This window comes from Myotis nattereri, assembly GCF_964212035.1.
Source record: "Myotis nattereri genome assembly, chromosome: 7".
NCBI lineage: Eukaryota > Metazoa > Chordata > Mammalia > Chiroptera > Vespertilionidae > Myotis > Myotis nattereri.
Window position 1 is genome coordinate 71,363,827 of NC_138082.1, and position 27,203 is coordinate 71,391,029.

At 37.6% G+C, this 27,203-nt stretch overlaps 1 protein-coding gene across 2 annotated transcripts in view; it reads left to right on the plus strand.

Moving 5' to 3' along the window:
* Positions 1 to 27,203, plus strand: part of LRP1B (LDL receptor related protein 1B) — a 1,698,272-nt gene that overhangs the window by 1,072,181 nt on the left and 598,888 nt on the right. For both annotated transcript variants that reach the window (XM_081095916.1, XM_081095917.1), the window contains exons 22-25: positions 1,342 to 1,542; positions 8,983 to 9,228; positions 24,918 to 25,115; positions 26,883 to 27,087. In XM_081095916.1, the coding sequence (XP_080952042.1) occupies positions 1,342 to 1,542; positions 8,983 to 9,228; positions 24,918 to 25,115; positions 26,883 to 27,087 (850 nt within the window). The remainder of the gene's footprint in view (positions 1 to 1,341; positions 1,543 to 8,982; positions 9,229 to 24,917; positions 25,116 to 26,882; positions 27,088 to 27,203) is intronic.

Here is a 27,203-nt window from a genome sequence, read left to right on the forward strand (position 1 = left end):
TTAGATTAATAATGTTGAATATTATCAAATGAATTTATATTAATTATGGGACTGATCATTTCTATTTTCTTCTTATTTGACTTATAATAGTATGAAACATTATTAATATATTTATATAAATGAAATATCTTTTCATCAGTATTTTACTTAAAATTTAGCAGCCTGTAAGATTTAAGAAGACATTTATAGAGGATGACTCTTGGACATATACATTCTAATATATTTCATTTTTTTTTGTTTGCCCCAGTCATTTTATGAGATATTGATATGTATTTAGTCATTAACTACTATTTATCTTATGGTACATTATTTTATTCACATAACACCTGAACTTGTGGATAATCCAGAAAAAATAATAACTTAGATGAAAAATGCAAACAATATGGAAATGAGGAATAATTTGCAGTGAAAAAAAGATTTACCTAGACAATGACCATTGTTTTCTATGTACTTCACATTGTTACTTTGAAACATGCTGGCTAAATAGTAATCACTTTTTTTTCTCCAAGTCAATAAATACCCATTTCCATAAATCTGGTCTGTATTATACCTTAACTATGAATATATTTAATAACACTGTATATCTACACTAATAAAAGAAAAACATGCAAATTGGTGTCACTCCACCACGCCCACCAGCCAATCAGGATGAGTATGCAAATTAACCCAACAAAGATGGAGGTTAGTTTGCATATGCCGGCGCAGAGCGAAGACTGAAGACTGAAGAGGACTGAAGATTGAAGAAGTTTGGCTTCTCCGTTGTGGCTGGAGCAAAGGCGTGGGTCCCGGGTGCAGGAGGAAAACCGGTGCCGGCAGCCAGGGGAAAGAAGGCCTATTGCATGAATCTCTTTGTGCAACGGGCCTCTAGTTCTTTTAAGAAAGGACATGTACATAAGTCTGGGTGTGAGGAGTTTAGATGTTGAGGTTATAAATGTCAATAGAAGGACATTTCTCTTGCAAAGATAAAGTATTTACTTAAATTTAGAATTCCAAAAGATACTGATAGCATTTACCTAAATTTAAAGTTTGGAGAAGCACTTATATACAAATATACCTTTAAAGACTGTAATTAAACTCTCAGTTCATCACAGGATTATTTAAATAAGGTAGACCAGTAACTTGAAACTAAATAAAATATCAGGATTTAACACTAAGAGCCACTTTAATAACCAGGACAAGAACCATTGAAATGTCATGCAAATAAACTGTGATGCTGTCAGCAAATAGATTTGTTGTTAATGGCAAGTAGTTCTGGCTCTGACAGAAGACAGTGATGCCCACTCATTATTACGGTAATTTAATTACAAAAAATTAAATGCATGTCCTTTCTATTTTCTTAAGGGAGATGCATCAACAAAGCATGGGTGTGTGATGGAGATATTGATTGTGAAGATCAGTCCGATGAAGATGACTGTGACAGTTTCTCGTGTGGACCACCCAAGTACCCTTGTGCTAACGACACTTCAGTCTGCCTGCAGCCAGAGAAGCTCTGCAATGGGAGAAGGGACTGCCTGGACGGGTCTGATGAAGGCGATCTCTGTGGTATTGCACTTTTCACTGCATTTCCTCCTCTCTGAACACTAGAGCCTTGCTGATGCTGATTATAGTAACAGTCACTCTTTCCATTCATTCAATTTAAATGAGACGTTTAGCACTGAACCCTATCTACCTTTTTTACAACCATGTTAAGTCTACAAAAATTTTAAAAATATGATTAGAAATTTCTGAAAATAAAGCAGAAGAGTGTAGCCTATATTCAACTCACTTAACAGTTGTATAGCTTTGCTCATCATTTAGATCTCTGCATGGTCAATGCTGCTGCCACAATGGAACTGATATTATTTTTTGTCAGCGAGTCACTCAGAACAGGAGAATCTTATTATTAGTGATCAATGGAATGGAGTTTACTGCCACCCAATGGATTCTGTCATGCCTTCTGGTCATGAAAATAGAAACATATTTAGAAAGAAGAAAGGAAGGGTCTGGATTATAAGACCAACTGAATATTATATATATATAATAATATATATATATTGATTATATATATATATATATATATATATATATATTCTTTTTTTTCATTAGCTTTTAGTCCTCATACAATAACTTTCTTTAGTGTGATTTAATTAGATAAAATGATTTCTATCTGATATCTTTTGAGCTTAACTTTTGAGTTATACATATATTCATATAAGTTATTTGGTTAATCTTTTCCCACACCCTCCCCCCCTTCCCTCTGAGATTCATCAGTCTGTTCCATGCTTCCATGTCTCTGGATCTACTTTGTTTGCAGTTTATTTTTTTCATTAGATTCCACATATAAGTGAGATCATGTGATACTTTTTTTTCTCTGATTGGCTTACTTTGCTTAGCATAACAATCTCCAGGTCCCTCCATGCTGTCTCAAAGGGTAGGAGATCCTTCTTTTTCACTGCTGCATATATTCCATGGTGTAAATATACCACAGCTTTTTTATCCACTCATCTACTGATGGGCACTTGGGCTGTTTCTAGATCTTAGCTATTGTAAATAGTGCTGCTATGAACATATGGGTGCATACATTCTTTCTAATTGGTGTTTCAGGCTGCTTAGGATAGATTCCTAGAAGTGGGATCACTGAGTTAAATGGCAGTTCCATATTTAATTTTCTGAGGAAACAACACTGTTTTCCATTATGGCTGGTCCATTTTGCATTCCCACCAGCAGTGCATGAGGATTCCCTTTTCTCCAAATCCTTTCTAGCAATAGTGTGGTGAATGCCTGTTGTGGGGGAGGGGAAGGAGGGATGAAGGGGGTCAGTGGGCTAAAAAATGGGGCATATCTGTAATACTTTCAACAATAAAGATAAATATAAATAAATACATGAAATAAAGTTATTTTTGACTAGCTATCTCCTTATGGCAACTGGCATACATAAAGAAAAATATATTTTCTTCTTTGTGGAGAGATCAGATATTCAGCTAGGAGGTCTTTAAAATATATATTTTAGATAATACTGATGGTGACATTAATAGAATAATGAAGAAGAGTTTATGGAATGGTAGGAAGAATATGAGGCTGTGAGAAAAGAATGAAGCTGTCCAATTGAATGTAGGAAAGACAACTGCATTTAAGCCTAAAGTTATCATATTTTGATCTGAATGGAGCATTAATAGCACAATAAGTATTGCAAAATAACACTGTTGTTCTTTTTTAAATTTATGTAGTAAAATATATTTCTTCAAAAGAGTTTGTGATTCTATAAAATAACCTTGAAGTAGTCAATGCATCAGTTTCAGTCAGTGCTGCTAAAATTTAAACAAGAAGATTCAAACCAAAATACATCCCAGAAAACCTAAATTAGAAAACAATAAAAAATACTAATCAAAAGTGACAGATTAGTTTATCTTTATTCATTCCTATCTCTCCTAGATTCTTCTCCCTGAGGGAGCACTTTGGTGGATAGGAATCTCTTGCATGACAATATCTGAGGCTTGCTCAGGAAGGTTATAAGAGTGATTCGGAATGAAGGAAACTACCAGTACTCTTAACATTAAAAGTGTGTAACTTTAGAAAAAGTTTAGACTTTGAAATGTTTAAATTATGTGCTTTTTCAGTTATTTCAATTAAGTAACCTAGACAGGTGGCTTAATTGTTTGAAATGTCAGTTTCCTCAAAACAAAAATGGAGATGAGGATCTCTATCATGAAATCATGATAATAATACCTGAGGCTAATACCTGAGGCATTATGAATGTCAAAAGAAACTAGAGTTTTTTCACCTTTTTTTTTTTTAACCCTTGGGTTACTGGCAAATGAAGTAAGAGGAGAAAAAGAGAAAGTACATTATTAAGAAAAATGAAGAAAATGATATGAAAATACAACTTTATTTTCCTATCTGCTGAACTCTGAATTGGGAAAACAATTTTTTAAAAATTTTTATTGTTGAAAGTATTACATGCCCCCCTTGTCCCCCATTGCACTCTCCCAGGTTGTCCCTGCCCCAGAGCCTAGGCCTTTACCCCTCTATTTTCTGTGTGCATTGGTTATGCTGATATGCATACAAGGTCATTGGTGATCTCTACCATCCTGCTTTTTCTGAATTCATTTGTTTATTTCAAGATTGAAAATCACTTTTTGTTCATCTAGCCATTTTTTCATCAGAGGAGGAGCCTCACTCAAACATTTCAAAGAATTACAGAGAGTAGAGAGGCTACAATGAAGCTGGTTGTAAAATTACCAGAGAAGGTAATAATCCCAGAGAAGAAACAAACTTCTCAAGTCTTTTTTTAAATTTATTTTCCCTTTATTGATTAAGATATTACAAATGTGTCCTTATCCCCCCAATGTCCTCTCATCCCCCAATCCTGCCCTCACCCTCATCCCCTGTTGTCCACATCCATCGCTTATGCTTATATGCATGCATACAAGTCCTTTGGTTGATCTCTCCCCATCACCCCCACCCTCCCCTACCTTCCCTCTGAGTTTTGAGCATCTGATCGATGATTCTCTGTCTCTACCTCTGTTTTTGTTTATCAGTTTATGTTGTTCATTATAATCCACAAATGAGTGAGAGCATGTGATATTTATCTTTCTCTGACTGACTTATTTCACTTAGCACAATGCTATCCAGCTCCTTTCATGCTGTTGCAAATGGTAGGAGTTCCTTACTTTTTACAGCAGCATAGTATTCCATTGTGTAGATGTGCCAAAGTTTTTTAATCCATTCATCTGCTGATGGGCATATAGGCTGATTCCAAATCTTAGCTATTGTAAATTGTGTTGCTATGAACATAGGGATGCATATATCCTTTCTGATTGGTGTTTCTGGTTTCTTGGGATATATTCCTAGAAGTGGCATCACTGGGTCAAATGGAAGTTCCATTTTTAGTTTTTTGAGGAAACTCCATACTGTTCTCCACAGTGGCTGCACCAGTTTGCATTCCCACCAGCAGTGAACAAGGGTTCCTTTTTCTCCGCATCCTCTCCAGCATTTGTCATTTGTAGATTTGTTGATGATAGCCATTCTGACAGTTGTGAGATGGTACCTCATTGTGTTTTTTTGATTTGCATCTCTCAGATCATTAGTGACTTTGAGCATGTTTTCATATGTCTCTCAACCTTATGTATGCCCTCTTTAAAAAAGTGTCTATTTAGGCCCATTGTCCATTTTTTGATTGGATTGTTTATCTTCCTTTTGTTAAGTTGTATGAGTTCCCTGTAAATGTTGGAGATTAAACCTTTATCAGAAATATCATTGGAAAATATGTTCTCCCATGTAGTGGGTTTTCTTGTTGTTTTGTTGATGGTTTCTTTTGCTGTGCAGAAGCATTTTATTTTTATGTAGTCCCATTTGTTTATTTTACCTTTAGTTTTCATTGCCCTAGGAGCTGTGTCAGTGAAGAAATTCCTTTGGCATATATCTGAGATTTTGCTACCTGTGGATTCCTCTAATATATTTATGGTTTCCCGTCTTACGTTTAAGTGCTTTATCCATTTTGAGTTTATTTTTGTGTATGGTGTAAGTTGGTGGTCTAGTTTCATTTTTTTACATGTGTCTGACCAAATTTCCCAGCAACATTTATTGAAAAGACTGTCTTGACTCCATTGTATGTTCTTGCCTCCTATGTTAAATATTAATTGAGCATAGTGGTTTGGGTTGATTTCTGGGTTCTCTATTCTATTCCATTGGTCTATATGGCTGTTCCTTTGCCAGTACCGGGCAGTTTTGAGAACAGTGGCTTTGTAATACAGCTTGATATCTGGTATTGAGATCCCTTTTACTTCGTTCTTCTTTCTTAGCATCACAGCAGCTATTCAGGGTGTTTTTTGTTATTCCAGATGAATTTTTGGAGAGTTCTTTCTAGATCTGTGAAATATGCTGTTGGTATATTAATGGGGATTGCATTGAATCTATAGATTGTTTTGGGTAGTATGGATTTACTATTGCACCAAAAAAATTAAGATATCTAGGAATAAACTTAACTAAGGAGGTAAAAGACCTCTACCCAGAAAACTATAGGACATTGAAATAAGAGATAGAGGAAAACATTAACAGATGGAAGAACATACCATGTTCATGGATTGGTAGAATCATCATCATCAAAATGTCCATACTACCCAAAGCAATCTATAGATTCTCAAGTCTTTATGTCTGGGGACCATTGGAGCACGTTAGAGCAAGGTTGAGAGCAAGAGTGAGATGGTTATCTCTGTGCATGTTTGCATTTGACAGAGACTACTCTCAAATCTTTGAGAAGACAGTTTCAAGTGATAGATTTACATCTAAAAAACATAAAGAAGGTGTAGAGGAAGTAGTATTTGTAATTGCAAGGTTTCTAAAGTCACCACTCTAAGAGGAGGTCCAGGGACCTGTGCTTATCACCAGGTTTTGGCTGGAACAAAGAGTAAATTCTCCTGTCAAGGTGGATCTTTCTCAGGCAGGCACTTTAAGCGGGGTGGGGGTGTTGGGGGGGGGGGGGGTGCGGGCAGAGTCATTCTAGGAATGCCGCCTGCCTTGAGCTGTTAGAAACTTTTCCAGTATTTGTTGAATCTCTTATTGGGTGGAACAGTGCAGGCAGGAGTGGAGAATGAAATTATTTGTGCCTAGAGTTTGCTGTTTTTATAGGCCAACTTTGGGGACCAGTTGACAAGAGAGCTCAGAAGAACGTGACTAGAGTTTGGTGAATAGGAGTCTGTCAGATACTTTTTTTTTTTTTTTTTAATGACAGGTATAGGGTTAAGGAAGATCGGACAAGGGACTAGCCATACAAATATTAGCATTAAGTTTCCCTATTTAGTTTTAGATTTCAATGTGAATTTTCTTTTTATCCTAAATCTGTGACTTAATTCCTCATAGAGTGTCAGCAAGAGGCACTTCAGTACTAAGAGAACAGTCATATTTGAAATAAGCTGAAAGCATTGTAATTTTTTAAACAAATACATTTTTATTGATTTCAGAGAAGAAAGGAGAGGGAGAGAGAGATAGAAACATCAATGATGAGAGAGAATCATTGATTGGCTGCCTCCTGCATGCCCCACACTGGGGACTGAGCCCACAGTTCAGGCATGTGCCCTTACCTGGAATTGAACCATGACCTCAATGCTCAACCACTGAGCTATGCCAGCACGGCTGTAACTTTTTTTTCCCACCTGCTGGGTACAGTGACATTTCTTTGCAGTAATTCTATTGAAAAAGAATGTCAGATAGTAGGCAGGGGAGGTTGGGTGAGGGCTTGTGCTTGGGGGATGGGGTGGCGGGGGAGAGGTCAATGGGGAAAAAGACTCATGTAATACTTTAAACAATGAAGAATTAAAAATAAAAGAATGTCGGTTAAACTAAAAGGGGGCAAATACTTTGAAATGACTGCTGTTTTGAAATTATTATCATTATGGGTGAATAGACCTATTTGGAGGAACCAAGAAATGAATTTTTTTTTCCCTAAAATAATGCCAAATTTGAATTGCATTCTTAAAGAAAATAGTTAATATTATCATTTTCTTTTCTTACTACTGTCATTTCTTATATGATAACAGTTGATAAAAAGAAAAGTTGACCCATATGGAAGTTTAACAAGTGTGGGAAATATTTTTTTAAAACCTTACATTTTAGTCTAATTTTAAACTGGATAAATTTCCATGGATGACAGGAAATATTTGAGGTATGTAAGTATATATAACTGCAACTTGCCAGTTATTGAACAACATTCTATTTTAGCTTGTCTCAAAATACCACTTCTAATTAAACAGCCTTTGAAAAGTACTCAAAACATTTTAAAGCAACAACAACAAAAAAAAACAGTCTGTTGCCCTTCTTATTATTTATTTTTTTTCAAGTAATGTGCTTGCAAATAATTAGCTGGGTTTTTTTTCAAGGGATAAATATTCCAACTTGTAATTTTCCCAATTGGACAAGTAGTTACTCAATTTTAAGGCAGTTTGTGCCTTTGGACAATTTTAATTCAACAAATATTTTTAACTGCTTACTCCATGCTAGAGACTGTGCTAACTATTTCATATGCACTGGTAAACAGAGCACATATATTGTATACCCTCAGGGAGCCTGCAATTTTATCATGGAGTAGAATGGTATATTAATATACCTAATATAATTAGTTATTATAAATGCTGTGAAATAGTAGTCTCTTTCTTTATAAACCAGTTATATTATTCATGCAGTCAATACTAGTTGCTCATTATTTCGGCCAGATTATAATGGCAAATATATATATCATACAATTTACCTAAATTAAAAATAAATGGCTGCAGCCTGTAAAGGGGAAACTAATCCATTCTGCATTATCATTATAAATCAGACTATAGATGCAGAAAAAGATATATGGATATTATGCATATGCCTGTTTACTTATAAACATCAAGATAAATCAAATGTTCATCAGGGTCCTCAAACTACGGCCCGCGTGTCACATGCAAATACAAATATTGTATTTGTTCCCGTTTTGTTTTGTTTTTTTTTTACTTCAAAATAAGATATGTGCAGTGTGCATAGGAATTTGTTCATAGTTTTTGTTTTTTTTTTAAACTACAGTCTGGCCCTCCAACGGTCTGAGGGACAGAGAACTGGCCCCCTGTTTAAAAAGTTTGAGGACCCCTGGTTCAGATCATCAATGTATGTATATGCATCCCTTTTGCAAGACCTCAACAACTGATTTTTTGTAACTGATAAAAGGCTCACCACAATTACTCTACTAATAATAGAAATATTGAACCCATTTACCTCTGTGGGTACAACCAAGTATACTCCAAAGTTTTACAGAAATGAAAATCTGTCATTCTCAATTCCTATCATACAGAATTACATTTGGTCATTGGATGAATTATTTCATCATTTCTAGCCCAACTCCTGAAAAAGAAATCTGAAAAGAATGTCTTCTACTTATTATATTTTCTCTCTAATTTCAGCCTCAGGGAATTGAGTTCAATGATTAGTATTTAATTGATCAAAACAACTGATAATGCCCTAAAATCTCTTCTCCTTTTATAGACGAATGTTCTCTGAACAACGGAGGCTGTAGCAACCACTGTTCTGTTGTTCCTGGAAGAGGAATTGTCTGCTCCTGCCCTGAAGGACTTCAGCTCCACAAAGACAATAAAACGTGTGAGATTGTGGATTATTGTAGCAATCACCTAAAGTGCAGTCAAGTGTGTGAGCAGCACAAGCACACGGTCAAGTGCTCATGTTATGAAGGGTGGAAGCTGGATGTAGACGGTGAAAGTTGCACAAGTATTGGTAAGTAGATGTTTTGCTATATTTAACAATAGCAAGTGCTTTTTTGTTTCTGTGTATTGTGTATCTTTCTATATTTAAGAATAGAACTTAAGAAAAAAAAATCTAAAGACACCTTCAGAAAATTAGCAAAAGGATTTATTTAATTTTAGGTAAGGCATAAGTAGAATCTTCTGGACAGGAAATGTTACAATAATCCTTACAATTCATCCGATTATTTCTCCCTCAGATACTGTTTTTATCATCAACCCCCCCTGGGAACTTACTTTTGTAAGCTCCAAAGCTTTTACTTTTATTTCTCTTTACATTCTTTTTAGAATCTAAAGTCTGGTCCTTTCCCACACTTCTAACTGTATTCCTAGCACTCCTGAAAACAACTCCTTGTTCTGGCTGTTTTCATCTTGTAACTCCCATTCAAAACACTGTGCTGATTCTCTACGTCAGTGGTCGGCAAACTGCGGCTCAGCAAACCATGGCTCACGAGGCACATGCGGCTCTTTGGCCCCTTGAGTGTGACTCTTCCACAAAATACCAGCTCTTCCATAAAATACCGACTTCTGTGCATGGGCCACGAAGTTTCAATTGGACTGTACATGCACGCCCGCACATGGTATTTTGTAGAAGACCCACACTCAAGCGGACAAAGAGCCTCATGTGGCTCGCGAGCCATGGTTTGCCGACCACGGCTCTAGGTCATATTTCACAGTGGGAAAAGCATACGAAGGCTGTGGAGTTCAGCATTTGGATTCTAATCCTGCAGCTGGCATTCACTATATATATGACTCCAGACAGGTTACGTAAAACTCCTCAAGCCTCGGTTTTCTCATCTTTTAAATACCAATGCCCATTATAACAATGTCTCCCCTATAGCATGTTGCAAGCATAGCATGGAATACTTGTTACTGTGCCCCACACCCATTAGGTGCTTAATGAATGATGGTGTCCCACTGTCTTTCCAGATTTGTAGTCTGTATCTGCAGGACACTTAGTGGTCCATGACTAGAATTGAAGGGATCCATGAACTTCGTTGGGAAAAATATCACACCTTTATTTTCTTTACCCTCTCACTGAAAGTTAACATTTCTTCCAATTATGAATGTATGACACAGACCAATTACTATCAGCAACTCTGACTGTATCTCCAATAGAAGTAATAGACATAGTTATGTCATGTTAAAGTTTCTATATATCTCAAAATGTCACTTATGTTCAAGCTTTGAAAACTACAACTACTTCAGTAATAGGAGTCATTAGACCCACTGCTGATGGCTGTTTGTAGGCTGTTCACAGCCCCTTCAGGGTCAGGGTCCCCGCTGGGGTGCCTGTCCAGCCTGGGTGAGGGGCTAATGGCTGTTTCCAGGTTGGCCAAGCCCCCCAGTGAGGACCTTCACCCCATGAGGGTGTGGTCAGCCTGTTTGAGGGGCTGATGGCTGTTTGCAGGCTGGCCACGGTCCCCAACCACCAAAGCTCTCAGTGGAGGCTGGCTGGAAGCAGGTATCTGGGATTTATTTAGCTTCTATAATTGAAACTTTGTTGCCTTTTGTGGAGGCCACAGCCGGCCAGGCAGGCGGGAAGCTTGGCTTCCTCCATCATTGGGGCAACCAAGCCTCCTGCTTGCTCCAGCTCCATGGCTGCCGGCCACCATCTTGGTTTGGTTAATTTACATATAGTCACTCTGAATGGCTGATGGGCATGGCTTGGGCATAGCAAAGGTACAGTAAATTAGCATCTTTGTCTTTTATTAGTGTAGATATGTAATTTATGTTTTACTCTATTGTAGTTTATTTAGTGTGAAATAGTATTATTTCTATTAAGTAATATACTGGACATACATCAACTTAAAAATACTTTATTGCTAAAGAATACTAACCATTACATGAAGCTTCAAGAGTCATAATCTTTTTGCTGGTGGAGGGTCTTGCCTAGATGTTGATGGCGGCTGACTGGTCAGGGTGGTGATTGCTGAAGGTTTGGGTGGCTGTGGCAATTTCTTAAAGACAACAATAAAGTTTGCTGACTCTTTCTGTCCCAAACAGTTTCTCTGTAGCATGTGACACTGTTTAATAGCATTTTGCCTACAGTAGAACCTCTTTCAAGATTGGAGTCAGTCCTTTTACACACTGGCACTGCTTTATCAACTAAGTTTATATAATACTCTAAACCCCATATTGCAGTTGCAACCGTCTTTACTTTAGTCTTCATAAAGAGTAGATTTCATTTCAAGAAACTACTGTCTTGGTTCGTTTGTAAGAATTAACTTCCCATCTGTGAAAATTTATCATGTGATTTCAGCAACCTAGTCACGTCTTCAGGCCCCTCTTCTCATTCTAGTTCTCTCGCTATTTCCACCACATCTGAAGTTACTTCCTCCACCGAAGTCTTGAGCCCTTGAAAGTCATCCATCGGGGTTGGAATCAACTTTTTCTAAACTACCATTAATGTTGATATTTTCTCCTCTTTCCATGAATCACTAAGGTCCTTAATGGCATCTAGATTGGTGACTTCTCTCCAGAAGGTTTTCAATTTACTTTACCCAGATCCATCAGAGGATTCACAGTTGATGGCAGCTATAGCCTTACAAAATGTATTTCTGAAATAATATGCTTTAAAGTAAAAATTACTCTTCCATTCATGGGCTGCAGAATGGATATTGTTAGCAAGCATGAACACAACATCAGTCTCATTGTACATCTCCATCAGAGCTCCTCAGTGACCAGGTGCATGTTTAAGGAGCAGTACTATTTTATAAGGAATCATTTTTCCAGAGCAGTAGGTCTCAACAGTGGGCTTAAAATATTCAGTAAACCATGGTAAACAGATGTGCTGTCATCCAGGCTTTGTTGTTTTATTTATAGAACACAGGTCGAGTTGATTTACCATTGTTCTTAAGGGCCTTAGGTTTTTGAAATGGTAAATGTGAATTGGCTTCAACTTTAAGTCACCAGCTGCATTAGCCCTTAACAAGAGAGTCAGCTGATCCTTTGAAACTTTAAAGCCAGGGACTGACTTTTCTCTAACTATGAAAGTCACAAATGGCATCTTCTTCCAAAATAAGGCTGATTCATCTACATTGAAAACCTGTGGTTTAAGGTAGCCACCTCCATTAATTACCTTATCTTCTGGATAACTTTCTGCATCTTCTATATCAGCACTTGCTGCTTTAACTTTGCACTTTAGATTATGGAGACAGCTTCTTTCTTTAAACTTTACGAACCAGCCAAGCTTCAAACTTTTCTTCTGCAGCTTTCTCAATTGAAGGTTTTGGCTTAGGGGTATTGTGGCTGGTTTGATCTTCCATCCAGACCACCAAATGTTGTTTTTCATATGTCCTATATAATAAAGAGGTAATATGCAAATTACCTCATGCCCTCACAAGATGGCTGCCTACAACCAGGCCAGCAGGGGTTTTAGTGAGAGACGACCAAACGACTGAACAAGCAGGCTGTGTTGGGTGAACAGGCTGGCAGGTGGGCCAGATAGGGACGACCAGGCAGGCAGGGAGGTAAGTGATTAGGAACCAGCGGTCCAGGATTGTGAGAGGGATGTCTGAGGGATTCCTGATTGGAGTGGGTACAGGCTAGGCTGAGGGCACCCACCCCCGTATATGAATTTTGTGCACTGAGCCTCTAGTGTGTGTGTGTGTGTGTGTGTGTGTGTGTGTGTGTGTGTGTGTGTATATATATATATATTGAGGCTGTTAATTATCATTGGTGTGTTCACTTTAGTAGCAATTCTAATTTTCTTCAAGAACTTTTCTTTTGCATTCACAATGTGGCTAACTGGTGCACAAGGCTTTGGACTTTTTCTTGCCTCTGTTGCTAAGCTCAATCAATTCTAGCTGTTGATGTAAGTGAGAAATATTTGACTCTTTCTTCATTTGAACACTTACAGGCCATTTTAGGATTGATAATTGACTTAATTTTAATATTGTTGTGTTTCAGAGAATACATTGGCCCTAGGAGAGGGAGAGTGGTGCGAATGGCCAGTCGATGGAGTAGTTAGGAGACACACAACAGTTATCCATTAAGTTGTCTGTTTTATATGAGTGCAAGTTCATGGTGCACCAAGACAATTACAGTAGTAACATGAAAGGTAATAGATCACAGATGACCATAACAAATATAATAATAATAATGAGACAGTTTGAAATATTGCAAGAATTACCTAAATGTGACACAGAGACATGAAGTAAACAAATTCTGTTGGAAAAATGATGCCAATAGACTTGCTTAACTAAATAGCATTTAACCTTCAATTTGTAAAAAAAAAAAAAAAAGAAAACAGTACTGCAAAGCACAAAAATTGGCCTGCCTATATTTTACATTTTAAATATAATATGGGGCTTTTCTTACATGAAGAATGTAACCTGCTGGTAATTTATCCCTTTCTGAAGCATATGGTGTACAAAATACCATTGTCAGCAATTATATTATTACAGATAACAGGTTTTATTAGGAATTGAAATTAAATTTTTATATAAAAAAGATTTATTCTGTATTTCACTTCATTTTTTTAAAAAAGTTCTATCCCAGATTCATAGTTCAATAAAAGTGAATAGACTATTAATTATAGAACTTTATAAATCAATTTCTTTTTTTCTTGCTCTTCTCTTTCTTATTTCCATAATTCTTAAGTTGAGTCCTGGTTTTTAAAATGTGTTTTTCCTATTGATTGCAACACCTGTGCTTATTCTCTTTGTTATTCAGAAATAAAGAGTACTACAACTCTTTATGCTTCAAATTAGAATAATGATGCCACATTATTTTTTTCCTTTTGAATTTTGCTCTTTTGTTCTTTCATGTTTTCTTCTCTAATTTTTTCTTCCTAAATTCTATACCATCTGTTTTTTTCTGAATTGCTGAAATTAATTCAAGTTTTTTCTAAGTTCAAATCCTAACAACTTATTAGTTAAATGTAATGATTTTCATAATGACTGCTTTTATGTTATCTCTCTCTATATAAACCTAAGCGATCTTTACAGGCAAACAACCAGAACGACCGGAACGCCTGGACAACTGGTGGGCAGCTATGACACACACTGACCCAGACCTTGCTGCTGAGGCCCTGACAGCCCAGAATCTGGTTCGCCCACATCCTGGACCCAGACAGGAGGGAGGAGGGAGCCCGATTCCTCATGGAATCAGCTGTTGGTTAGCTTGCTGCTGGGGCCAGTTCCCCCCACAGCAGGCAGGCCCCCACTGTTGCCCCAATTGCCAGCCAGGCCGAGGGACCCACCTGTGCACGAATTTGTGCACTGGGCTACTAGTTTAGCTATAAATCTTACTTTTCTTGGATATCCCAATACTTAATTTTCTCAGTTCCTTACATCTTCCCTCTTTAACGCAAAATACATATATTGTTAAACACTTTCTTCTAAAGTATTTGTTTCTTTGCTTTTTGCTAGGCAGCTCCCTTGCAATATTGCAGCATGTTTCCAGTATCTTTGGAAAGAACATTATAGCATTCCTTTCTGTTTTCTCCTAAAATGACCACCTACTAGTACACTATGTCCATTGCCCAAACCTTAATTCTCAGATGCCTCTTGGAGAACTCCTTCTCACTCTGAGAGCTTCTGTTATCACCTCAAATCTGATTACTGTGGCATTTACATCAATAGCTATTATCTCCTTCTTACTGTCCAATTCATTTCACCAGATATAATCAAGTCAAATCAAATTAGTTGGCTAAAATGTACACTTTCTTTTTGCCCTCAATATTCCATAGTTATCTCAGTGGTTCCAATTTTCTTCTGTTCTTTAGGATCACAATCTCAATTATCCTTGACTTCTCCAGTTCTTTGTTCCCCTCTTTCTCCATATTTTAATCTTTTTCTGCAGAGTATCTCTTGGATTCAGCCCTCTTTAAATTGAGTAGGATCAGTACCACAGTGGAGCCCAGAGATTCCTGTGTTATAATGATGGCAGTCTTCTCTATTTGCTGTCATAATTTTATTTTTCCAGGTTATGAGAAGAAGAATATCGAAACTTAAAGGAATATAGTATTTTATTAAAGAGGCAGAGAGAAATCCAAATCTGGAAAATGAGAATTAAAGGAAAGCTGTCAGTAATATGGTTGAGAGTAAAATTTGAAAGAAAAAAATAATAAGCAGATGGTTACCTTTGTGAATAATCCTATATAATAAAAGCCTAATATGCTAAGTGTCTGGTTATCCATTCAACCAATCAAAGTATAATATGCTAATGATATACTAAGGCTGCTCAACCGCTCGTTATGACGTGCAGTGACCACCAGGGGGCTGACACTCCAACTGGTTGATTAGCTTGCTGCTGGGGGTCTGATTGGGACTGAGCAAGATGGGCCAAGACACGCCCTGGAGCCCTCCTTCAGTCCCTCCCTGAATGCCAACTTCCCATGTCCCTCCCCAGCTCCGATTGTGCACCAGTGTGGTCCCTCAGCCTGGCCTGCATCCTCTCTCAATCCAGGACCCCTTGGGGGAAGTCAGAGAGCCAGTTGCAGCCCAATCACGTAGGCCAGGCTGAGGGACCCCACTGGTGCATGAATTTGTGCACCGGGCCTCTAGTAGAATATAAAGTGAGATTAGGAGAGTGAAACTGTGTGGGGGAATGTAATCTGGTCATCCACTCCTTTATTTATTTTAATAAAATGACACTTTAACATAGTCTGAATCCATGATTTTAAAGTAACTTTCTATCATTTATGAAAAGAAACACAAATTCTTCAGCCTGCTACTTAGGACCTTCTTTATTTCTGCTTATTTTATCTCTGCAACCTGATGTTTCATTATCTTCCACTCTGAGTTTCCACTCCAGGCATGTTATTACTATTTCATCATTAGTAATGATAGTAATGTATAGGGGCTAGGGTGTATAAAGTACTTTCACAGATATCACTTTATTTTACCATCTCCTTTGTGTGCTCTGTTTGTTGTCATCTATGATCTTTCAGAATGACAATATTGTCTACATTCCCTTTGGAAATTTGAATTCTATACTCTATTCAAAACTCCTTCCTCTATGAATTATTTCTTAAAGTTAATTATTATAATACTGTATTTCTAATACCTATCATTTATTAAGCATCTTAAAACTCAACAATAGTGTGGTGAAGACCTAGGGAGGGAGAGGTGGAGGTGGGTGGAGATGAGCAAAGGAGGGGGGTGGGGGACATCTATAATAGTGTTAACATTACAACTTGTTAATAATAAATAAAACTAAAGTGTGATGGGTAATTTATTTATCTATAGTAATAAAAGCATAATATGCTAATTAGAACAGACATCCTTCCAGATGATCATCTGGACAAAGCCAGGTCTGCAAGGGAAGCCCAGGTCCTGAGTGCCTGCCAGCGGCCACAAGGAAGCCTGAGTCCCGGGTGCCAGGGGGAAGCCGGTGCGAGCACCCGGGGAAGGAAGACCTATTTTTGCATGAATTTTGTGCATTGGGCCTCTAGTCCTATAGAATAAAAGCCTAATATGCTAAGTGACCAGTCGGCCATTCAATCAATCAAAGTGTCATATGCTAATGATATGTTAAGGCTGCTCAACCACTCACTATGGCGTGCACTGACCATCAAGGGTCAGATGCTTCGACCTGTAGATTAACTTACTTCTGGGGTCTGGCCGATCAGGACTGAGGAAGATGGGCCGGACACGCCCTGGAGCACTATTGTGGTCCCTCCCCGGCCCTGATCTTGCACGGGTGGGGTCCCATGGTCTAGCCTGTACCCTCTCATAATCCGGAACCCCTCGGGGGAAGTTGGAGAGCTGGTTTTGGCCCCATGACAGAATGACCAGTCTCTATGATGTGCACTGACTACCAGGGGTCAGATGCTCAAAGCAGGAGCTGCCCCCTGGTGGTCAGTGCACTCCCACAGGGGGAGGGCCGCTCAGCCAGAAGCTGGGCTCATGGCTGGTGAGCGCAATGGTGGTGGCAGGAGCCTCTCCCTCCGGCCACTGGCAGGCACCGAGGACCCGTAGGGAGCAGGCCTAAGCCTTCAGTCAGACATCCCCGAAGGGCTCCCAGACTGTAAGAGGGTGCAGGCTGGGCTGAAAGACCCCCCTCCCAATTGCACAGATATTGTACACTGGGCCTCTAGTAACTTATAAGAAACTAATTGGATGCCCTAGCTGGTTTGGCTCAGTGGATAGAGTGTTGGCCTGCAGACTGAAGGGTCCAGGGTTCTATTCCGTTCAAAAGGGCACATACCTGGCTTGCGGGTTCGATCCCAAGGGGGTGTGTAGGAGGCAGCCAATCAGTGATTCTCTCTCACCATTGATATTTCTATCTCTCCCTCTTCCTCTCTCACTCTAAAAATTAATACTAATAAAAATATTTTTTAAAAAGAAACTGTGCCGAAACCGGTTTGGCTCAGTGGATAGAGCGTCGGCCTGCGGACTGAGAGGTCCCAGGTTCGATTCCGGTCAAGGGCATGTACCTGGGTTGCGGGCATATCTCCAGTAGGAGATGTGCAGGAGGCAGCTGATCGATGATTCTCTCTCATCGATGTTTCTAACTCTCTATCTCTCTCCCTTCCTCTCTGTAAAAAATCAATAAAATATATATATAAAAAAAAGAAACTAATTGTATATATTTTTTAAATATATTTTTTACAGAGAGGAAGGCAGAGGGAGAGTTAGAAACAGCGAGGAGAGAGAAACATCGATCAGCTGCCTCTTGCACATCCCCTCCTGGGGATGTGCCCGTAACCAAGGTACATGCCCTTGACTGGAATCAAACCCGGGAACCTTCAGTCTGCAGGCCGATGCTCTATCCACTGAGCCAAACTGGTTAGGGCACTAATTGGATATTATTACTGCAATTTGATACCTATGGGAACAGACACAGAAAGATTATGTCATTTACTCAGGACCTTGTGACTAAGAGATATTAGAGCAAAGTTATTTTTAAAATTTTATTTATTGATAATTTTTCTGTTAATATCACTACCTTTTCTTATTGATTTGTAGGAGTTAATTGTATGTTCTAAAATTTAGACATTTCAGATATCCTCTGTTATGCCCAGATTTCAAGATCCCCAAAAGCCCACCAGGGAGCCAGCCGAGTCCGATGCAAAAGCAAAGAGTCTTTATTTGAACTAGTTCGGCTCCCCGACCACACTCACCAATGCAACGGCAAGCCAAGTGGCAGAGAGAGGGCTAGCCCGGTGGGAAGAGGAGTTTTATAGGGGGGTGGAGTAAGGGGGGGAGAGAGGACTATGGGCCCTGCCGATTCGCCAGGTGCAAGTCGATATCTCATTACACAGGATGTGGTCATATCTATGGTGTGCACGTCCCTTGATTATCATTGGTTAGTTTAAAGAAATCCTGGGCGTGGCCAGCAGAGGCTTGGGCTTCAGGGAAGAAGCCTTGCCGAGCACATGGCTCTGCCCAAAAATGGAGGATTTGGGGCAAGATGGAGGGCGTAGCCCTCGCCCTTTCATCCTCTCCATGTTTTAATTTAATTTTAGTCATGTTGACCTTTTTTATACTCTTTCTCTTTATCTTTCTGCTTCCCTCACTGACTTCGTCCTTTCCTTTTCTTTTCCCCATAATAATTTTTATCTCCTTCATATTTTATGTATTCTGGGCTAACTATTCAGTGAGTCTTATAATTAGTCATTCTCTCATTTATGTCATCACAAATATTTATTAAATGCAATTTAGCAAAAGGCAATGGGATATATCCTAGAAATGAAAAGTTTTTTGTTCAATCCTTTACCCCAGTACCCCGTAAATTCTCATTCTCTCTCTCTCTCTCTCTCTCTCTCTCTCTCTCTCTCTCTCTCTCTCTCCCCACAAACAATCCAAATTCCAATTCTTACTACTTATTAACAGAAAGAATAGATCACTTTTTAAAAACTAGAAATATAAAGCAGAGCTATTGAGAAAAATATATCCAGAAATTTCCAGGAAAATAATTAAGAGGAGAAAAACAAATAAACAAAAAAAGCTTGCAAGAAAAACTGATGGACAGCTGGTGACAAAATCTTACAAATTCACAGGTTTGAGTAATAATTGAAAGCCTATCTTTCTCTAGATCCTGTCCTCTGTCTTTATGTATATCACACTTTAGTAATATTTAACTATCATTTATTCTCAATATGACTCTATATAGGTGAAGGATTGGAAAAAAAGGAAGTAATAATATATATATTGAGCCAGGGAAAAGATAGATCACTTACAATTCATAAGTTTCTACTGTGTAAAAGAAATATAGCTAATGATAGGGAGAGAGAAATAAAAATAAATTACTAAATACAAAAACAAAAAAGTAAAACTCTTAAGTATCAGAAGATAAAACATTGTAACTACATATCACTTTTTATTGAATAGGTGTATATTTAATAAAGAATCAGGCGCTATTCCTATAGAATTGCTGGTTGTAGACTTAAACTAACAATTCACCCTGAGAGCACTTTAGAGAAACTTTTTTTCTTAGATAAGTCATCTACTGCGTTTTTATTCTGTCTTGTAAAAATCATCATGAGAACCTGTAGTGGGACTTAAAGAAAATGGAATTATATGTAGAACACTACAGTCTTGTGAGTATTTTTTAAAGCTACTTGTGCTATACTACATTTATAAACATGAAATTCATCACCATAAAAAATGTAAATTGTAACCTCTTTGTTTTGTACATCTGTCATCTCATGATATGCTAAAGCAGAAAAATTTTAAGCCAGTTTTAAATTAAAAGTGGAATGCGCTGGTTTGAGTTGTTAAGTTCAGTCATTTCTGAGACAGGAGCTAGTGTACTAGAAAAATTACCAGAAAACTATAAAAATGAATGACTACTTCATATTTTGCTGATATTCATTCTAAATTGAGTTTGCCTCCAAAGAACATAATATACTACATCAAAATTGGTATACAACAGAAATTTCTTCATTGTGTTTTATTTCCAAATATTTTATACACAGTTTTATTTTTTTAAAGAAAAAGCTATTGTAAGACTTGGAAATTTGAAATTCAGTCTTCATGATTTCCCACTAGCATATGAAATTACATATTGGATTATTCATTACAACATTTTTTTCCTCTCAAATAAAAAAAATAATTTAATAAACCAACATAAATCTTTTTTAAAAATATATATTTTATTGGTTTTTTACAGAAAGGAAGGGAGAAGGATAGAAGTTAGAAACATCGATGAGAGAGAAACATCGATCAGCTGCCTCCTGTACACCCTTTACTGGGGATGTGCCCGCAACTAAGGTGCATGCCCTTCACTGGAATCAAACCTGGGACCTTTCAGTCTGCAGGCCGATGCTCTATCCACTGAGCCAAACCGGTTATGGCCCAACATAAATCTTAAAAGTAGTGAGGCATTGGAGAAGTTATCAAGATTCAGAGTTCAAATAATTTTTAATATTTATATATTTTTTATTTTTAGTAACTGGTTTATTATAGTTATGCAAATCAAGTAACATTTATCAAACAACTATATTCTCAACACAAAATGACTTAAATGCAAGAACTTGAAAGGCTTTGAACAGTTTTAGTAAAACACCCAACACGATGTTTTGACCACCATTCATTCTATTATGAAATCTTCCAAAAATATTTGAAACCAATAAATAATAATGTATTCACAATCACTATTTTAAAAATATTGAAATTTTGTTATTCATGATATAATCTCTCTTTTTTTGTTCATACCCACATTTTGGCTGCTTCCCTGTGTTTGTTTCTATGTATTTGGTAGAACTGTATGTCTCCTGGAATTGGTAAAGTGGCCTTGTGTAATAGGTGCCTGTAGGGCCCAGGTGCAGCCTCCCCATTCACCTGAGCTGGGCGCACCAGGCATGCCCCTGTGTGGGCTCTGTGCACTATTCTGTTGTAGTTGAGTTTTGATTGCTGTTGGCGTCACTGGGAGAGATTTACCCCCAGGCCAATCAGCTGCACAGACCAGCTGTGACTACAGTGGAGGAGCTGCTGTGCAGGAGTGAACCCCATGAAGCAGGACCCGCTTCAGTGGGACTTTGGTGCTTACTGAGGCTGCCCCACGAGTGTGTAGGTGGTAGGGATGTAATCCAGCCTTGTCTTAAGCTGTCCACTGGTTGCACTGGCTCTGGGGCCTCCGGGAGGTGCAAAGTCAGCCACTACCTGTGCTCTGCCTGAGGCCACCCAGTACAAGCTACAGAGTCATCAATAGATGGCTGCTACATGTGTTGAGCTGGGCGGTGTCCAGGAGAACCAAGGCCAGCTGCCACTAGTTCTGGGACCGGGGTCACTTAGCAAGAGGTAGGGGGTACGCAGAGGCCAGATGCTGTTTGTGTGAGAGATTTTAGGAAAGTTCAGCGCATGAGGCAAGAGAGGCCAATTGTATGGAAAAGCCATTGGAAACAGCTAGGATGGGCCCGCAAGTAGGGTGGAGAGGGGCTATTGTATGTAGGGAGGTTAGTGATTTTGTCTAAAAATCTGTAATCAAGCCCTTTCTCCATCCCTTGTTGCTGGCATCCATTGTTCTGCTTTCTGTCTCTGTTGTTTTGCCTTTTATCAGAATGTCATAGAAATGGAATCATATAGGATGTAGACTTTTGAGCCTATTTTTTTTTCACTTAATAGACTGCATGCCTGTTTGTTTCTTCATTCAGACGTTCCTCCTAGGTCTTAACAGTGCTCTGAGGGGTCCTGAGACCAGGTTGTTACTCCCATCCTGCTTTTTTAAAGAGTGATTGTGGGATTTGCCCCTTAGTAGTACTGTCTCCTTTGGGAACTGTTCTGTCAGCCTTCCTTTACATCTGCTAGTTTCTGAGAGCTGCAGGCATCCTCTCAGAAACATTTTTCCAGTTTACATGCATTCATCAGCCCTTCCTCTTATACTGTGGCTTTTTGATCGCAGATGTCTTCCAGCGTTAGGGAAGATGAAACTTGAATTTCTTTTCTTTTGCCTTCTCCTTTTTTTCTTTCTGGATTTCTTTCTTCCTCTGGTGTGATATTCCTAGGGCAGAGACAGTAACACATTACCTTGCAATTTAAAAAATATATGTTCTTTAATAGGTATTAAATATAAATTTCTCTAGCAAATAGCTGCTGCACTGATAATTTAGTGCTTGACTAAGGGCGAGCTGTAAGCTAAAGGATGGGGAAGCTGTTTAGAGCTGAAATGTCCCTAGTTTTAGGACATGCTAAGAAATATCTGACTTCCTTTCACGGTATCACCATTTCAGCATTTTCTCTTATGCAATATCCCTTTTGCTTATTCCACTGAGTAGTCTTTGGAATTTAATGTCCATGATAATTATTAAACATATATTAAGATATTAAGTATTCATACTTTAATTATCAATTACCATAATAACTATGTTATGCATAAAAAATGTTGAGAGTCAGAGAGTTTAAGTAAACTTCTACAGTGTACACAGATAGTTGATAGCAGAACTCTGTCTTAAACCTGCATTTTCTTACTCCAAGTCTGTAACTTTTTTACTACATCACCATAACCTCCACATTTGTATTTACTGTGACAGATTTCAGCTTACAAATCAAATTTTCATACATTATTTAACTGGATTCTGATAACAGTTTAAGTTAGATTGAAAGTAGGTTAGGTTAACCCCATTTTACAGATAAGGACACTTCATTTCAAAAAAGATAAATAATTTTTCAAAAGCAAAGAGTTGTTTCATAGAGCAGAAAATCAAACAGGGATCTTCATCTTTCTTTTAAATGACAGAACATCATAACCGTTTTTTGCATTAATACTGATATATTCTGATTTAAAATTTTATGAGGATTTTTTCTATTGGGGGCCATTTGTTCATGTTTAGTATCTTGTATCTGTTAGCTATTGTCATAGTGATGTTATCACTGTGCAATAAATAACCACAATAGCTAAGTGATCACAATCCACATAATTTTTGCTCACAAGTCCTCAGGCCTTTTGAGCAATTCCTGTGGTCTTGGCTGGACTTATGTACTCCACAGTCAGCTGCAGGTCTATTGGTTAGCTCTACTGATCATGGCAGGGCTCTTTCCCTTACTATCTATCATCCAGTTTCTTGGGATGTATTCAGTTTCTCTCCACATTCATTCATTCAAAAACATTTAATTACTGTGCTGGGAAGAGCTTCCTAAAGTATATTCATGTCCAGTGGGGGAAAAAAATGGCAGCAACTTCCCTACACTAAGGGTTGCCAGCCTAGGTTCACACCCTTCGGAACCTAGGTTTACATGTGTTCTTCCTCTGGTGCTTGGTCTTAGGGACCTCATAACAAGCAAGATAGATAAAATCCCTATTTTCATAGAGCTTATTGTCTAGTGAGGGAAATAAATGACCAACAAGTAAATACTGGTTTTAAAATATACTTCAAACAGAATAAATAAACCATGGTGATATAATTTAGATGGGTCTTAATTAGGTAACTAATCAGGAAAGGCCTCTCTGTAAAGATGAGATAAATAAGAACAGTAAACCTATTTGCAATTGATAGAAACCCAGTTCAAATGAATTTGAATTGATAAATGCATTGGCTAACATATACAAAGCATGGGGCGTGCATAGGAGATTTGAAGGAGGGAACTAGTCTTAGGGGTAATTGGAACTATTGCTTTGAATGTTCTTAGAACACAGTCTCTGCTCAGGTCATCGCTGCTTCATTCTCTGTGACATTTTTCTCTTCTCTAATACTATGAATAGGTTTCTTCAACTTACAAGAACATTAATATTCACAACATTAGCCTTAGAGATTGGTGACCTAAAAGGAAAAGAGAGTAGGTTACCTCATCTTGAAAGCTTCTCTCCAAGTTCACAAACCTATTAACCAGACTCAGATCTTACAAACCCATTAACCAGACTTGGATCTTACAAACCCATTAATCAGACTTTGATCCCCTCCTGGGAGGATCACTGTGGACAGGGCTGATTATAGCAGCTCACTTTCAGAGGATGTATCTACATTTGGAATAGGAAAACCAATTTTTCTAAAGGGAAATGCGGAGAGCTGACACTAATATGGAAATGGGGGAAATCTTTGCAAGCCTGGCTCTCTTCCTCAAAAATGTATTCATTAAACAGAATTCAAGTGTAAATTATAATAGCATGTTGGCCAGTAGTTGGTACAGAGTTTGAAACATTTTTTAAATAACAACAATTTTTTGGTAACTTTTGGGTATTTAAACTTTTTTTTCAGGTACAAAATATAAAACTTTAATCCTATTTCTGTGTTTAAAGCTTCTTGCTTTCTTTCCATTCAGGCCTGATCTAGGCTTAAAGACTATAGGGAAAAATGTACTCATGACTTTCTTGGACTGTGGAGAACATTGAATCTTCACTCTTATGGGGACCGCTTCTTAACTTTACACTCATCAGTTGTTTTTATAAAAATCCTCTTTCTATTGGATCTTTCTCCTTCATGGACCTGTAGGCATGTGATGAGCTGAGTGGCAGAACTAGTTTTAGCTAATTCTTAGCATTTTCTGTGTTTTCTTACGGTTTGGATTGTCAGCTGAAACTCCATAAAAACAGAAAACATTCCATTTTGTCTTTGAATTCCAATAATTTATACCTTATTTTAATAAATACAATAAACCTAAATTATTCAAGTTTTTTCTTTTAATTTTTGGGAAAAATTATTGCTTCTTTAATGACAGATAATTATATAATAAATTATAGTTTTGAATGAATGGATTTTGACCTCAAGCATGTTATTACTCTTACCAAAGTAAATTAATATTTTCATAAGTTTATTAAAAATAAATTTAATTTCAGATCCCTTTGAAGCATTCATCATCTTTTCTATTCGCCATGAAATCAGAAGGATTGATCTTCATAAAAGAGACTATAGTCTACTTGTTCCTGGATTGAGAAACACAATAGCTCTTGATTTTCACTTCAGTCAAAGTTTACTTTATTGGACAGATGTTGTAGAAGACAGAATATATCGAGGCAAGCTTTCTGAAAGTGGAGGTACGCATTTTACAATTTTAACTTAATGTTTAAATTAGTTTTTAACTGAAAATTCCAGAAAATATATTGTAATCAAAAGAAGTTTTGATTAATCTTTGGCTGTTGGTTCTTTAGCTCTTCCCAAACATATGTAAAACCAGGGATGTCGCATATACCTGTGAGGATATGTTGGGGGAGTGAGTGGTGAAGGCCTGTGGTATTCATTCCATTTTTAAATTGTGGGCTTTTCCACTGACATGAGGTGAAGAAATTTATTTATAAGAAACAAAGTGACTATTTTCTACATGCTAATGATTATATTTGTGAGTTAAAAATGTTGTTTTTATTTTATTATAATCTTTCAGACTATCTCAAAGAAATGGTAAAGAAATTTTTGCAAAGACTGCTAATATGAGCTAAATATTTTTGCCATGTTTTGACTTATCTCTTCTGTCTAATCTAGGCTTTTTTTAAGTAGCAAGTCTTTGAGATGAAAATATATATGGCAACTTCTCTTGAAACTGTTATATTTGTGTAGCAACTCAATGCCCAGATAATTCTATCAAATTCTAAATTCCTCCTTAAGTCACATTTGCACTTTGGGAAAAATGGTAATATTTAAGCATACAGTATGGTTATGATGGGTGAATTTGTGTCCTGTGTCATATTGCAAGATGCCAATTTCAAATGATGGATTTAGATCTATGGCATTAGATGGTTAATTGTTTTTAAAAGACACTTAAAATTTCTAACTACAATCACTGGTAATGTCATAAACTATGAAGAGTTATCCTATGAGGCAAAGGTGTTTTTAAAATATTCCATTTAAATTGTGAAAGAAGCTAAGGAGTGGATAAATAAGAGTATTGGTGGACATTATCAAATTACTTATTTTTATTTTGACCACATTAATGCCTTCTTCCGTTATTTGCAAATGTGTAATATCTTGCAAATCTTATGGCCTAGGGATGGGGGTAAAGAGAATATGATTTGGAGCTTATCTCTGTTCAGGTTAAATGCAGTAAAAGCTCTCATATCTGTCATGCTTCTAAAAATAGTGGGTGCTAGTAACAAAGTAAACTGATGAACGAAGCGGATCCAGAGACTCGAAGCATGGAACAGAGAGCGGAATCTCAGAGGGAAGGCAGGGTGTGTGGGTGGGAGGTAATCAACCAAAGACTTTGTATGCATATATGCATAACCCATGGACACAGACAGTAGGGTGCTGAAAGCCTGGGGTGAGGAGGGGGGGGGGGGCTGGAGGGCTCAAGGGGGGAAAAGGGGGACATATGTAGTACTTTCAACAATAAAGAATTATTTCAAAATAAATAAGTAAATAAATAAATAAAATAGTGGGTGCTGATTAACTATGATGTTGGTGCCCCAGGTGAACTTTTTCCTTTATTATACCATGAGGGTCAACATTTAAATTAAAGTGCACTGATTTTAACCAGTGCATCATTATTATTCCCAATATACCTTGTTCTGCCTAAAAAGTCAGAAACAAGAAATAACATTGTTGTAACCTAAGTATTGTTAGTAGCTTTAGAAGTCTATTCCTCTGTCACTGAAAGTACATAAGAAATTAAAAATTTCTGGTGGGAAAAAACAGTAATTCTAAATTCGGGACCTGTTTCATTTCCTTTGTGCCAAGTATTACTTTTGCACTCTAGCTCTCGGAGTTAACATAATGTTTAAGTACATTATAGAGCTAATAAGTAGTCCTTTTCCTTTATGCTTAACCTGTTTCTTAAGTGAGTACAAGTGTTGATTTTCCTTCTGTTGTAGGTGTAAGTGCAATTGAAGTGGTTGTAGAGCATGGCCTAGCAACCCCAGAAGGACTGACGGTTGACTGGATAGCAGGCAACATATACTGGATAGACAGCAACCTGGACCAAATTGAAGTGGCCAAACTTGACGGTTCCTTAAGAACGACACTAATAGCAGGGGCCATGGAACACCCCAGGGCTATTGCTTTGGACCCAAGATATGGGTAAAGAAGTTTGTCTTTCATACGTCCACTTTGGCATAAAAATATAAACTTTCACATTAATGTCAAGTTCAGTTATCTCATAAATTATGAGTTCAAAGTGCTTATTTCATGCATGT